Consider the following 15,263-nt stretch of genomic DNA (forward strand, 5'->3'; position numbering starts at 1 on the left):
CTTCAATTGTGTCTTGTGTAGTACATGAGATTTCCTTGTAATTGAACAACTCTCTAACTAGTTCATATGAGTCCTTTGAACTAGTTATGGTGAAGAAGAAAATGGTTGGTATGAAATGCTCAAATGGATAACCTTTGGGTTGACTATTGTTGAACGACCAATGCACACGTTTTGGTACGGTTAACAAACCTAGAAGCGTGCACTTCATTTGTGTATAACAAGCTAAGATTTAGATCTAACGGCTGAGATATATTAGCTTGAATCTAAATCAGGTTTTCATCTAACGGAGGATAGTGTTTGCTTTGTGAGCAAGGAAAAACCCTGATTTGAAAGACTATATAAGGGACATCTAGCAACTCTACAAACTAATCCCCACATCTTACGTGTGATACTAGTTTGCGTGCTAGAATCGGTTCTTCTTTAACCTTTTGTTTTCTTCTTCTAAAACCAAGTTAACGACTTAAAGACTTCATTGGGATTGTGAAGCCAGACCGATACTACTTTTATCGTAGTTGTGTATTCTGATCTTGCATCTTCTATCGTCCGAGTACAATCAGATTGATTGGCTTGAGATTAACCTCTCCGATAAGAAAAATATAAAAAGTAATCACAAACATCTTCGTCTTATCGTTTGTGATTCCACGACATCTTGTTTCGCTGCCATACGATTAAGATTGTTGTGAGGTGATTGATTAATCTAGGATGTTCTTCGGGAATATAAGACCGGATTATCAATTTGTTTCTATTCACCTTGATTTTATATCAAAATAAGAATTAAAAACTTTAGGGTTTTTCTGTGGGAGACTGATTGGGGTTCAACTACAGTCCAGTCCGAAATTAGCATGGATTAGGCTAGTGTCTGTAGCGGCTTAATACAGTGTGTATTCAATATGGACTAGGTCCCGGGTATTTTCTGCATTTGTGGTTTCCTCGTTAACAAAACTTCTGGTGTCTGTGTTATTTCTTTTCCGCACTATATTTTTTATATAATTGAAATAATACAGGTTGTGCGTTTAGATCAATCAATTGGAGAGTCCGACCTAATGGTTGTTGATTGATATTGATTGATCCTTGGATATTGGTCTTTGGTATCGTCCAAGTTTATCTCTCTTTAATAGAGACTCGCAGTTTGCTTGAGTAAGATTAAATCGAGAGTTTGAGATACAAACTCTTTGATATATCTTTTTATTGATTGAGTCTAACTGTCTAGTTGATTCTCATAAAAAGTATATTGGAGTTTGTCCATACAGCTAATAGAATTTTTGGGTGTGGTTGTTAGACCCCCGCCTTTTCAATTTCCATATGCCTGGACAGGTGAAAATGTTCGCCATATTTGTTGTTTTCCCATACGATAGGGATAAAATTGGGATAGGGTAAAAATGCTCGAACTGCGCTCTCACCCTATCTGCGAGGTGTCAAAGACGTTGCTGACAGTAGACTTGAACTGTACTATTTTTCCATTTAGGACTGACAGCGGATTTGATCATCCGCAGCAGCTTATAATTAAACACGAACAATTTTGATAAAGTGTGGAATATCAAAATAATGTTGAATTAAATTTCTGAATGGAAATAACAAGATAAATACCTACTGCTTCGACAACAGCTGCCTCGTCAAAAAATTTGTGTGGAAACCCCAGTGGGATAAAACCATCATAAAGGAAAAAGAGTGCAGCACAACATGATTTGAAACTACTCCTAATGATAAAACTTCTTCAAGTGGAACGAATTACATGGCTTCCATGGTTTGAATCTTGAGTACCATCGAGGTTCCTTAGGTAGCATGAGCCACGAGACGCTGGCCTGTCCACTATGTATGGACCTTCCCAGTTTGTTCCGAGCTTCCCACAGTTAGGTTCCTATTTGAGGGTGAAAACGATTTCTGCTGATTTTGGTAATTTCGGGTGTCTGGGTGAGAAACGAGTTTAAACCTAAACAATGTACTGCAAGGGAGTAATCTAGATTCGAGAGATCAATCTGTACAAATCCGGCCTAAACCAAGAAATGGCCGTTGCAGACTTGCTTCAGTCACAAAGTGAAGGAGAAGGGTTAGTTTTGGGGAGGGAAGCGAATAGAGTGTTGAGACCAGAATAGTTGATTCTGGAAGAGTAGTTGTTTCACGACTTGTATCGGAAAGTGGGAAGCTAACATATGGAAAGCTAGCAAATATTTTCTGAGTGTTGTATCATCCTGACCTGAACCTGTTGTTCGGTGGAAATAGGTAATGCCTATTTATACCAGTCGAAGTGAAACGCACTCTGGTATCATTAAGAAATGGGAAACGGGTGAGTAAATGGGAGGACGTGGTAACCGGTAACGCCTGGAATTGATGTTCCATAAAAGAAAGCATTTCACTATTACTCCCTGTATTTACTAACCGCCTCATCCTTATGACACTATCTTATAACGGGCGTAGTGTACGCCGCACGCTGTAAACCGCCAAACCAATACCCAATGAGCATCCCCCAGTTTGTGACATGTATTGATGTCTCTAGCGTTTTCGTGGAAAACATGTAGCATTTTCTTGTTGTTTGGAAAGTTGAGCTTGGGAGACTTGTCGACTCGGTGGTGACTTTCGACGGTCGAGATTTTGCATCTTAAGAGGAAAGGTAGCCGTTGATTATTGTAACCCTTCGTTTGGTAGCCAGTGGCATGAAAGCATGATCATTATGGCTTTAATATGGCCTAGTTTAGGCACGTCCAAAAGTTAGGGTTTTGGCTTTGTTTAGGCGCGACCAAACCAAGGCCAAAGGTTGCCATGCGTTAGCTGGTAACCTTAGAAGGGTAAGATCTGCATCTTAGATGAAAAGTGACCGTTGAATGTTGCAGGCCTTCGTTTTAGTAGCCGCATAGGGAATGTCGGGATGGTATGGCGCGGCAAGGTGGCTAGCATTCCATTGGCACATGTGGCATGACCGGCATGCCTTGGTGCGGTTTGGCGTGGCCAAAATTAGGGATTTGGCGTTGGGCCAAATTTTACCATACGTTGGTTAGCGACCTTGGACGGCTAAGATTTGCATCTAAGATGGAAGGGTGGTTGTTGATTGTTGCACGCCTTCGTTTTAGCAGCCGTGAAGTGGAAGGATGGACTGGCATGGCGCGACAAGGTGGCTGGCATGCCATTGGCACATGTGGCATGGACGGCATGCCTTGGTGCGGTTTGGCGTGGCCAAAATTAGGGTTTTGGCGTTGGGCCAAAGGTTGTGATGCTTTGGTTGGCAACCTTGGACGGCTAAGATTTGCATCTAAGATGGAAGAGTGGTCGTTGATCATCGCACGCCTTCGTTTTGGTAGCCGCATAGGGAAGGCCGGCATGGTATGCGCGGAAAGGTGGTTTGCTTGCCATTGGCACATGTGGCATAGCATGCTTTGGCTCGGAGGTGCGGCTGGCATGGCATGCCATTGGCGCAGTGGTGCGGCTGCCATGGTTGGTATGCCTTGGCGCGGAGATGTGGCTGGCATGGTATGCCATTGGCACAGTGGTGCGGATGGCATGGTTGGCATGCCTTAGCGCGGAGACGTGGCTGGCATGGTATGCCATTGGCACAGTGGTGCGGCTGGCATGGTTGGCATGCCTTGGCGCGGAGACGTGGCTGGCATGGTCTTCCATTGGCACAGTGGTGCGGCTTGCATGGTTGGCATGCCTTGGCGTGGTAGCATGAGAATTAGGATTTGGCATAGATGATATCAATCAGTGTTAAGGGTTCTGCCGTGGAACATGACCCATGTAAAAAAAAGGTACCTCGGTAATTCTTACGTAGGCATGCTGATTGATTCAATAAATGCGCTAATGGTCATAGTGACGTCATGTCAGATGTACAGTTTTACGATTTTGATTCTAAGATAAAAACTACCATCAACATTAGGTCCCCTGCTTAGCTCGGAACATGAGCATTGTTGCGAGGTAAGCATAAGATGGTGACAGGCGAAGACAAAATTCGAAACGACAGGTCATGAAAAGATGGTTAGGAAGGTCCGACTAACCTTTTTCGAGAGGTAAGGAGAGTTCATGATCCTCGTGTTTGGAGGCCTTGCATGGATTCTATTTATGGTGTAGACCGTGAAGTGGTGAGATGAAGATCGTCGGCTTAGTCTGGCCATGCATCACCTTGGATGGGTTAGGGAACATCATGATGTTGGCTTGGCGAGTTGTTGGTGTTGGCGCGGCAAGTCATGGCGCGGCACGGTGGTGCAAGGCATGGCGAGGTCCTGGCAAGGAAAGCATGGCGGACGGCTCGGCGTGGTGGGGCCAAGGCATGGCGCGGTTCTGGCGAGGAAAGGCATGCGCGAATGGCTTGGCATGGTGGTCATTTGTCTTTGCGGGACCGATTGCCTCTTTTCCTTACTTGGCTCAAATATGAAGTCCTTTCCTCATTCAAATGCCAAAGTATCACGCCCTCCTATCTCATTTGGCTTTCATTAGGGTTTTGATGAGGGGTTTCGTTTGAGGCTGATTTCCCGGTCGTGATGTAATCACGTTCCGTTTACTCAGTTTCTGTTTCTCTTTCTTCCTTTAGGGTTTCCACAGTATTTATGCCGGTGAAGTTGCATCGTCTTCCCCGTTTTATAACAAAGATTTTCTCTTGTCGAGTCCGTCTCTCTTCATCATGTCGATTAGAAGTGAAACATCCTCGAGCCAGCTAGATTCTTCAGTCAAACGCGTGAGGCCTTACTCTTGCAAAAATTCCCTCGTCCGGGTCATTCGAGTCAAGAAGATTATACCGGTATGTTTTTATTGATCAACAGGTGTTTCATTGTTTGCCGATGAATGAAAAAAGTTCTCTTCTGTGTAGAGATATCCTGTCGGAGCATGCGTCACCATCATTGATGAGGATGATTTGGTTACCCCTTATCCTTCGATCCCGCTCCTACCAACTGTTGCAGATATGGAGAACGCCGACTTAGGAATTTCTTGTCATGAGTATCCCAATGCAGGTTTGTCGTTCGGAACCCGCATGAGGTGTCTTTCCTCTAACTACCGGAACGTCGGTGGGTTTCTGGTGCGGAAAGAATTCGTGACTCTTTACACAAAGATATGAAGGATATATGGCCATATCGCTACTAGGAGTGTGGTGCAGTATTATTCGTCTGCTTTAGTTTCTATAGTGAATTGTCTCTTGCTGATGGTCGCCGAAATGGAAAGTATGTCTATCCGTGCTATCGCGGACTCAACTATTCAAAAGTGGGAAAACATGGTGTCTACCTGTGAATCTCTGAAGTTCAACATTAGTTGGTTGCGGCACCATCTTGATATTTTGAAAGTCGACAGAGCCGGCATTCTTGCTGGCGTGGTCCCTGCTACGAAAGCTATTCTGGAAGAGGAGAAAGCTCTGACCATGGAGTCACAGAAGGTGGCAGAGTCAATCCAGAACTTGAAGAGTAGGACTGAAAGGTATCATATCCGGTTAAAGATGATGCTTTCGAGGGATTACAATCTGTTGGATGGGCTTTTCTGAATTATGCAGTTGCGAGATGTTTGGCTTCTTTCTGGGTTTTAAGCATGTTTTGCCCCCTTCTTTTTTTTGTATCGTTTTTTTTTTTTGAAAGAATAAGAGAATTTTGTTGATTTGCTTCAATCAAACAAAGGAAAATAAACTTAATATTTGAGATGTGGAAGAAAAGTGGAGAGATGCCTGGCTATCCGTGTTTGTGATATGGCGGGGCGCGAGGTGGCGGTCAGGCCTAGTATGCCTTAAGCTACTTTCCGTTGATGACTGCCTCCAGTTTTCCTCCGTCTTCTTTAATGACCTTGTAGTACCCACTGTTGTACGCTTTCGTGACTATATAAGGCCCTTCCCAATTTGCGGAGAATTTTGGTGCAGACGCGTCTTGCTGAATGTGTTCGGCAGTCTTTAGTACCAAATCTCTCACTTGAAAAACTCGAGGCTTCACGGTTTTTTTATATGCTCTGGAAACCCTATTTATGTATGCTCGTGCGTGTTCTTCCGCCTTGGATCTTCTGGAATCTACAGTGTCCAATTCTGCGACTCTGGCGCTCAATGATTCAGCTTTATTCCATCGAACTCCGCTTGCTTCGACAATCCTAGCCGACGGGATTTTAACTTCTGCTGGGAGGATGGCGTCTGCGCCGTAAACGAGGGAGTAGGGAGAGGCGCCGGTGGAACTTCTTGGTGATGTACGGTATGCCCAGAGTGTCATTGGCAATTGCTCATGCCATATACGAGGATTATCATGCACTGTCCGACTGGGGATTCGGACCAGAGTTTTGTTGGTGCTTTCAGCCTGCCCGTTCCCTTGGGGGTAGTACACGGTGGATAAGGCTTGCTTAATTCCGTATTCTTCGAGTATCTCCCGTACTTGCTTGTTTTCGAAAGGAGTGTCGTTGTCGGTGATGATGTGTTTAGGCACGCCAAATCGGCAGATAATGTACTCCTTAATGAATGCCGCGATTGTAGTTCCATTCGTCCCTCGTAAAGGTATGGCTTCGACCCATTTGGTGAAATATTCGGTTGCTGTTATTATGTACTCGTGATGCTTTGAAGACGGTGTATTGATCTTTCCAATGATGTCGAGTCCCCAGCTGTGAAAGGGCCACAGACTGCTTATCGAATACATGGGAGTCGACGGTACATGGATAAGGTTTCCGTGAATTTGGCATTTTTTGCATCTCTGGACGAAAACAGCTGCATCATCCTCCATGGTTGGCCAGTAGTATTTCTCGTGTATCTGAAGGAATAATTTCTGTTTTCCTTGATGTTCTCCTTCTGCATTTCTTTCAGCATGATCGGGATTTCTGCTTCGTTCAAACATCGTAACAAACTTCCTCCAAAGCTTTTACGATATAATATTCCTTCGTGGAATACGAATCTCTCGGACCTTTGTTTTATCTTGGATGCATCCTTCTTATTGGTGGGGAGTATGCCATCGTGAAGGTAACTGATGTATGGTTCCTTCCAGTCCCCAGCGTGACCAATATTGAAAACTTCTAATTGATGCAGCGGCGCTTGATAGTTGGAACAGGTTTTTTGAAGTAACCGGGATGGAGCCTCCATTTCTGGCCAGAAATAGCCAAGGAGTTGCAAACAGCGATATAGTGTTACCGCTAATGTTTGCCCGCAGATTTCATCATGGACGCGGTTGAGTTGTTGTTGTGCTTCTCCCTCTCCAAGACATCTTTACAAGGAACCGTCTGGATTTCGATGATATAGCACCCCTAGGAGCATGAAGAAATTTTGTAAGGTTTTGAGACTGACCTTTTCCTGGAAAAGCGAGTTGTTAAGCTCTTGGATAATTGGTGTTCTCCAGTTGCCAGCTTCATCTTCTTGGGGTTGTGAAAGCCATGTTGTAGCCACGGTTCGTTTCTTCACTGTCCGGGTTTCCTCAAAACCTTCAAATTGCAGTTTTGATGCTAGCGTGGCTAGGAAATCAGCGTGTTGGTTTCCGCTGCGCCCAATATGCGTTATGGTCACGTCGGCAAAGTAGTTTAGCAGTTTTTGTGCCTCGGATCTGTATGGGGCCAAAGTTACTTTCTTCAGTGCGTATACTCCGTTGACAAGTAATTTAGAATCCCCTCTTATTTCCAGAGGTGTGGCTCCAGCTCGTTTAGCCAAGGACAGACCGATGAGAAAGGCTTCATATTCTGATGAACTGTTGGTGCAGGGGAAGTCTAGCTTGAAGGAGTGCGAGAATACTTCACCGGCTGGGATACTAGAACCACGCCTGCTCCTCCAGTACCGTTGTTAGGAGTAGCGGAGCCGTAGAAGAATAGTAGCCATGTTTCTTCTTGGATGAAAGAGATTTCCGGAAAGTCTCTAGGGAGGTCCTCGTGTAGTGTCATGGTATTCTCTCCCGGAAACGCCGCCAGCAAATCCGCAACTGCTTGCCCTTTGATGGCTCTCGGGGAAGCGCATGTTATGTCTAACTCTGACATTTGGAGGATCCATTTGGCCGGTCTTCCTATCAGGGTCAGTTTTGAGAGGAGGAACTTCACAGGATCATACTTAGATATCATCACCACTTTATTGGAAAGTAGGTACTGCCTGAATTTCTGGATGAAGTGGATCAAATCTAAGCATGCCTTTTCTGCTTTGGGATATCTGAGTTCAGCATCTCTTAAAGTTCGACTGAAGTAGTAGATGGGATGTTCAATCCATTCGTCATCTTCTTGGGCGAGGAAACCTCTGACAGCAGTGTCACTAAAAGCAGTGTAGAGGTGTAGCGGTCTTCCTTGTATGGGAGATTTCATGACGGCCGGGGAAGATAATGTTTGTTGAATATTCCGGAACACTTCCTATTGTAGTGTGGTCCAGACGAAGCTTGCTCCTTTCTTTAGTAAGGGGGTAAATGAAGCAACAAGTTGAGCCAATCCTGGTATGAAGCGGCGAATGTAGTTTATTTTACCCATGAAACTCTGAAGTTCTTTCACGGTTCGCGGTGGTTGTATCGTGAGGATGGCTTGTGTTTTGACTAGGTCAACTTTAATTCCCTCGGCAGTCACCTGGAAACCTAGGAACTTGCCCGAAGAGACACCAAAAGCACACTTCAATAGATTCATCTTCAGTTTGTACTCGCGACATCTTTCATACACCTGTCGCAGAATTCCTGCATGGGCTGCCCGAGTTTTTGACTTGACCACTATGTCATCTACATAATCTTCGACTTTCTTGTGCATCATGTCGTGAAAAATAGTGGTCATGGCGCGTTGGTATATGGCGCCAGTGTTTTTCAAACCGAAGGGAATCACAGTGTAGTAAAAATTTCCAAGAGGAGTTGAAAAAGCCGTCTTACTCGCGTTGTGTTCGTACATCTTTATTTGGTTGTAGCCGATGTATCCATACATGAAAGAGAACATACCATGTCCACTGGTGGCGTCTACTAGCATGTCAATGTTGGGGCGCGGAAAGTCATGTTTAGGGAAACATTTCTTCAAATCTCTAAAATCGACACAACACCTGATCTGGCCATTCTTCTTTTTTACCGGAATTACGTTGGCCAACAAAGTAGTGTGGTGAATCGGTTTGATGAAACCAGCCGCTAGTAGCTTTTGAATCTCTACCTTAATCTATTCTTCCACATCGTGCCGAAATTGTCTCGGGGTTCGCTTGAATGGTTTGGATCCGGGTATGACGTGTAAATGATGAGTGACCAGCTTCTCGTCCAAGCCAAGCATTTCCTCATATGTCCATACGAATACGTCTTTATATTCCTTGAGAAGGTCTACCAGCTTTACGCGTTCGTCCGCGCACATATTCGAGTTGATCGAGATGGGTCACGGAGATTCTTCACTCCCGACATTAACAACCTCAATCTCGTCCATGGTAGAGTTGGTCCCGTCTTGTAGTTGTCGTGGTGCATCAGGTACTTCCTCCTGCGTCTCATTACTATGTTTGTGTTTCATTGGGCGAAGAGACTGTGTAGTAGTCTCTCCTGTTAATTTCTAACAGCGGCGCTGATATACGGTTTTCCCTTTTTCATCATGACCCATGATAAAAGCCCGTCCTCGCTTGTTACCGGTGCAAGCCGAACTCTGGTTTGGCGGGTGGAGGCTGGCGTGTCTTTCTTTCAAATGGGGGATGTGAGACCGGGTTTCTCCGTGAAGCGGTGCAAGACCATCGCTTTCTTCAATGGACGTCCACTTTAGCAGTGGAGTGTGGTGAGCCTTGTTGGCTGTGGCCTGCGGGGCCTTTCTTGGTTCAAAAATATTCATGCCACAGATCGGCGCATAGGGAGATAATGATGCAGCGATGCGAACGACTTCTCCGTTTAACATGGTTTTCAAGCACTGGTGATACGTCGAAGGAATGATTCTGTTATCGTGGAGCCATGATCTTCCCAGTATCGTGTGGTAATATGGATCCTTTTCGATTACCTCGAACCTTACTTTTGACTGGACGGGTCCTACTGATAGATTCAGGTTGACGTACCCATACGTGCTGGTTTGGTTGCCTTCATAATCGGTCATTGTATTGGACTGTCGCACGACTTCGTTCGGCCGTACCCTGGCCATTCTGAGCATTCTGAGGGTAACAACGTTGTAGGATGCTCCCGTGTCGATGAGAGCCCTTTTGAATTCCACGTCCTTGATACGGGCCATGACGTGTAGAGCCTCGTTATGCCCTTCCTCCGCTATCATGTCGTCGTACGTAAATGTGATATTGTTGATGGACATCTCTGGCGTTCTTGATGTTTCCAAGCGTGAAGGAATCAAGGACGCGTTTAGTGCTATTCGATTAATGGCGGTGAACGTCTCCATTCATTGATCTTTTGAAAGATGTAAGAATTCACATAAATTTTCCACCAGTGAGGCCGCTTCCTGGCCTACTGGTTTCTGATTAGTAGTGAAGCTGCTGACTTGGGAGTGATCGTTTGGGATGTTAGTCCCCAGTCCTGGAGCTTCCGGGGTAAGTGAATCGTTCAACTCTGTCGTTAAGTTGATGAGGAAGTCCAGTATGATGTTAATCGCATCTTTCATCAGACCCATGTTCTTGGTGTGGATCTCCTGAATCCGCGCCAAGTCAGTCAGCCTTGGTATTCCTTCGTTGATTGCGTTGTTGGGCGTTGCGTTGCGTTGGAGGAGGGAACATTTCCGTTCGCCTGAGTGAAACTTGAGGATACGGATTCAGCCCTAAAACCGACCATCTTCCTGAGTTAGAGAAACGTATTCTATAGTTGGTATTGGAACCTAGAGATTGATCTCCCACTGTGGTCGCCAATTGTTTGAGGGTGAAAACGATTTCGGCTGATTTTGGTAATTTCGGGTGTGTGGGTGAGAAACGAGTTTAAACCCTAAACAATGTAATACAAGGGAGTACTTTAGATTCTAGGGATCAATCTGTACAAATCCGGCCTAAACCAAGAAATGGTCGTTCCAGACTTGCTTCGGTCACAAAGTGAAGGAGAAGGGTTGGTTTTGGGGAGGGAAGGGAAGAGAGTGTTGAGACCAGAATAGTTGATTCTGGAAGAGTAGTTGTTTCACGACTTGTATCAGAAAGTGGGAAGCTAACATATGGAAAGCTAGTAAATATTTTCTGAGTGTTGTATCCTCCTGACCTGAAACTGTTGTTCGGTGGAAATAAGTAATGCCTATTTATACCAGTCGAAGTGAAACGTACTCTGGTCTCATTAAGAAATGGGAAACAGGTGAGTAAATGGGAGGAGGTGGTAACCGGTAACACATGGAATCGATGTTCCATAAAAGAAAGCGTTTCACCATTACTCCCTGTATTTACTAACCGCCTCATCCTTATGACACTATCTTATAATGAGCGTAGTGTACGCCGCACGTTATAAACCGCCAAACCAATACCCTATGAGCATCCCCCAGTTTGTGACATGTGTTGATGTCTCGAGCGTTTTTGTGGAAAACATGTAGCATGTTATTGTTGTCTGGAAAGTTGAGCTTGTGAGACTTACCGACTCGGTGGCGACCTTCGACGGTCGAGATTTTGCATCTTAAGAGGAAAGGTAGTCGTTGATTATTGTAACCCTTCGTTTGGCAGCCAATGGCATGAAAGCATGATCAGTATGGCTTTAATATGGCCTAGTTTAGGCGCGGGAAAAAGTTAGGGTTTTGGCTTTGTTTAGGCGCGACCAAACTAGGGCCAAAGGTTGCCATGCGTTAGCTGGTAACCTTGGACGACTAAGATCTGCATCTTAGATGAAAAGTGGTCGTTGAATGTTGCAGGCCTTCGTTTTGGTAGCCGCATAGGGAAGGCCGGCATGGTATGGTGCATCAAGGTGGATGGCATGCCATTGGCACATGTGGCATGGCCGGCATGCCTTGGCGCGGTTTGGCGTGGCCAAAATTAGGGTTTTGACGTTGGGCCAAAGGTTTCCATGCGTTGGTTGGCGACCTTGGACGGCTAAGATTTGCATCTAAGATGGAAGGTTGGTCGTTGATTGTTGCACGCCTTCGTTTTAGCAGCCGTGAAGGGGAAGGATGGCATGGTTGGCTTGCCTTGGCACGGAGACGTGGTTGGTATGGTATGTCATTGGCACAGTGGTGCGGCTGGCATGGTTGGAATGCCTTGGCGCGGAGACGTGGCTGGCATGGTATGTCATTGGCACAGTGGTGCGGCTGGCATGGTTGGAATTCCTTGGCGCGGAGACGTGGCTGGCATGGTCTGCCATTGGCACAGTGGTGCGGCTGGCATGGTTGGCATGCCTTGGCGCGGTAGCATGAGAATTAGGGTTTCTCATAGATGATGTCAGTCAGTGTTAAGGGTTCTGTCGTGGAACATGACCCATGTAAAAAAAAAGGTACCCCGGTAATTCTTACGTAGGCATGCTGATTGATTCAATAAATGCGCTAATGGTCATAGTGGCGTCATGTCAGATGTACATTTTTAAGATTTTGACCCTAAGCTAAAAACCACCATCAACAATTCCATTGTGGTTGCTCGGGTTTTCTTCAAGACATATTCCCCTGGTTTGAATGACCGTTCTCTGACCTTATGATCATAGCTCAGATTGATTGCCTGCTGGTATCGAACTAACTGCTGCAAGGTTGTTTCTCTTTTTTCTTCCAGCAACTCTTTATCCAAAGCCAGTATGCTGTCATTTTTCCCAGATTTGACAGCGCGAGTTTTGGTAGTCTTGAGATGTACCTCGGTGGGTATGACTGCCTCTGTCCCATAAGCCAGTGTAAATGGTGAAAATCCAGTGGATCTTTTTGGGGTCGCGACTCCAGGGAATTCTTCTTTCCACTTCCCCTTCGCTTTCTCCAGCCTTTTCTTGAGATTGTCCATGATAACGCGATTGGTCGCTTCCGCCTGCCCGTTGCTATGAGCATAGTAAGGAGATGAGAAATTGTGGCGAATATTCAAGTTCTTGCAAAAATCTTTGATCACCTCAGAATCGAACTGCTTCCCGTTGTATGATATAATCGCGTCTGGGATTCCAAATCTGCAGACGATATTCTCCCATATGAACCTTTTCACATCATGTCTGGTAACGTGTACCAGTGCCACTGCTTCGACCCATTTGGTGAAATACTCAGTAGCAGCTAATACGAATTTAACGCCTCCAGGAGCTTTGAGAAGTGGTCCGACGATGCCAGGCCCCACATAGAGAATGGCCAGGGACTGAAAACTGGATGCAATTCTTTGGCAGGCCTTTTAGAAATCGGAGCATGCTCTTGGCATGGCACACATTTCTGCGCGTATTCTTTAAAATCTTTCTGCATATACGGCCAGAAATACCCCTGGGTAAGTATCCTGTGCGCGTGACTGCGTCCTCCAGAATAGCTGCCACATATTCCTTCATGAGCCTCCGCCAATATTTGTTGCCCTTCTTCTGCTGATATGCATCGCAAAAATGGTTCCAAAGCCACAGGTTTGCGGTACAGCTGTCCCTCGATCATGGAATATCTCCAAGCATTCTTTTTCACTTTAGAAGCGAGATGCTCATCTTCTGGGAGTTCCCCGGTTGTCAAATACTGGATGTAAGGATGACGCCAGTCTGCAACGTTTTTAACATGATTTCCTGAATCATCTATCACTGGACTGTCAACATCCATATTGTTGTCGATGTTCTCGGTATCTCCATGTGCTGATGTAGCTGCCCTCTCGCCCCACTAGCGTGTTCGAGAGTCAGAACAAAGTGGTTTTCGGAGATGCTAGGTAACTCTTGGAAATCCACTACAACAAAACGGGTGGTATCAGTTTCGACTGCTGAAGAAAGATTTGTTAAGGCATCTGCGTGCCTGTTTTCCATCCGTGGTCGCTGCCCAATAGAGAATTGGTCGAACTCGTTTTCCAGCTCCCTCATACGATCCATATAAAGGGCCATCCTCTCTTCCTTGGCTCTGTAGGTCCCCAGAAACTGGTTAACTACTAGAATGGAATCAGTTACTAGCTTCACGTTCTTCGCATCTAACTGTTTGACAGCCTTTAAACCGATAATTGCATCTTCTTTTTTTGATGCTTGAAAACCCAGCCTGGTCGCTTTCTCGATCCTCGAACCTCCAGGAGTAAAGATGACACGTGCAACTCCAGCACCACCAACATTGGATGACCCATCATTAAATACAGTCCATAATGGTTCAGGAGTATAAATCTCCATTACGGAATCGCCCCAAGTCTGATCAGTGACTGACTCTATGGGTTTGAACAACTCCTCTTCTTCGCCAGCAACCGTTTCCATATCGTCCACAGGAAAATCTGCTAGCAGTGCAGCCAGGACGTGTCCCTTTTCTGCAGTTCTAGTTTCATACTTGTTTTCACTCCCCCAGGAAATTTGACCATATTGCTGGACGACTGGAATCATCAGCACGTTCCAGGATTCTCTTCAGCGGGTATTCTGAGTAGACTATGATCTGCCTCCCTTGGAAATAAGGTTTTAGGCGACGAGATGCATGTAACAGTGCAAGTGCTATCTTCTCAATTTTCTTGTACCGTGTTTCTGCCCCCGTCAAAGATTTACTGACGAAGTAAACAGGCTTTTCATGTGGATCTGTAACAAACAGCACTGCACTTACAGCGTTCTCCATTGCAGCCAGATAGATTCCGATAGGTTGTCCAGTTTTTGGGCTCACCAAAACTGGGGGAGTTGAAAAATACTGTTTGATCTCATAAAAAACTTTCTCGCACTCATCCGTCCAACCAAAATTTATTGCTTTCTTCAAAACATCAAAGAATGGTTTGAATCGATCTTACGAGCGTGAATGAAACGATTTAAGGCTGCTAATTGTCCCGCTAGCTTCTGCACCTCCTTCTTCGTTCTTGGGGATGACATCTCTCTGATGGCTCTAATTTTATATGGATTCGCCTCGATTCCTCTGTGTGTCATCAAGTATCCAAGGAACTTTCCTAAGGATAACCTGAATGAACATTTTGTTGGATTGAGTTTCATTCGGTATTGCCTCAAGGTATCAAATGTCTTCTGCAGATCAAGAAAATGCGACTCCTTTTGCTCGGATTTCACTACCATATCGTTGATGTATACTTCCATCGTCTTCCCAGTCAGATCTTTGAACATATGGTCTACCAAATGTTGGTAGGTCCCCCTCGCGTTCTTTAGCCCGAACGACATTACAATATATCAGTAAACTCCTCTGCCAGTCACAAACGCAGTATGCTCTTGATATTCCTCGAACAAAGGTATTTGGTTATACCCCGAGAAACCGTCCATGAATGACAGTCTCTTGTACCCTGAGGTTGCATCCATTAAATCTTTTATCTTTGGTAGTGGGTATGGATCACTCGTACATGATTTATTCAAATCAGTAAAATCAATACAGACACGAATTTTACCATTCTTCTTTGGAACAGGTACGACATTAGACAGCCAGCGAGGATACTGCAC

General features: G+C 45.2%; 1 protein-coding gene across 1 annotated transcript in view; it reads right to left on the minus strand.

Moving 5' to 3' along the window:
* Positions 1-14,102, minus strand: part of LOC113273034 — a 44,491-nt gene extending 30,389 nt beyond the window's left edge. The window contains exons 1-3 of the mRNA XM_026522805.1: positions 13,602-14,102; positions 12,971-13,533; positions 12,410-12,863 (exon numbers count right to left, since the gene is read on the minus strand). Coding sequence (XP_026378590.1) covers positions 12,410-12,863; positions 12,971-13,533; positions 13,602-14,102 — 1,518 coding nt within the window. The remainder of the gene's footprint in view (positions 1-12,409; positions 12,864-12,970; positions 13,534-13,601) is intronic.
* Positions 14,103-15,263: the final 1,161 nt, after the last annotated feature.

This window comes from Papaver somniferum, chromosome 4, assembly GCF_003573695.1.
Source record: "Papaver somniferum cultivar HN1 chromosome 4, ASM357369v1, whole genome shotgun sequence".
NCBI lineage: Eukaryota > Viridiplantae > Streptophyta > Magnoliopsida > Ranunculales > Papaveraceae > Papaver > Papaver somniferum.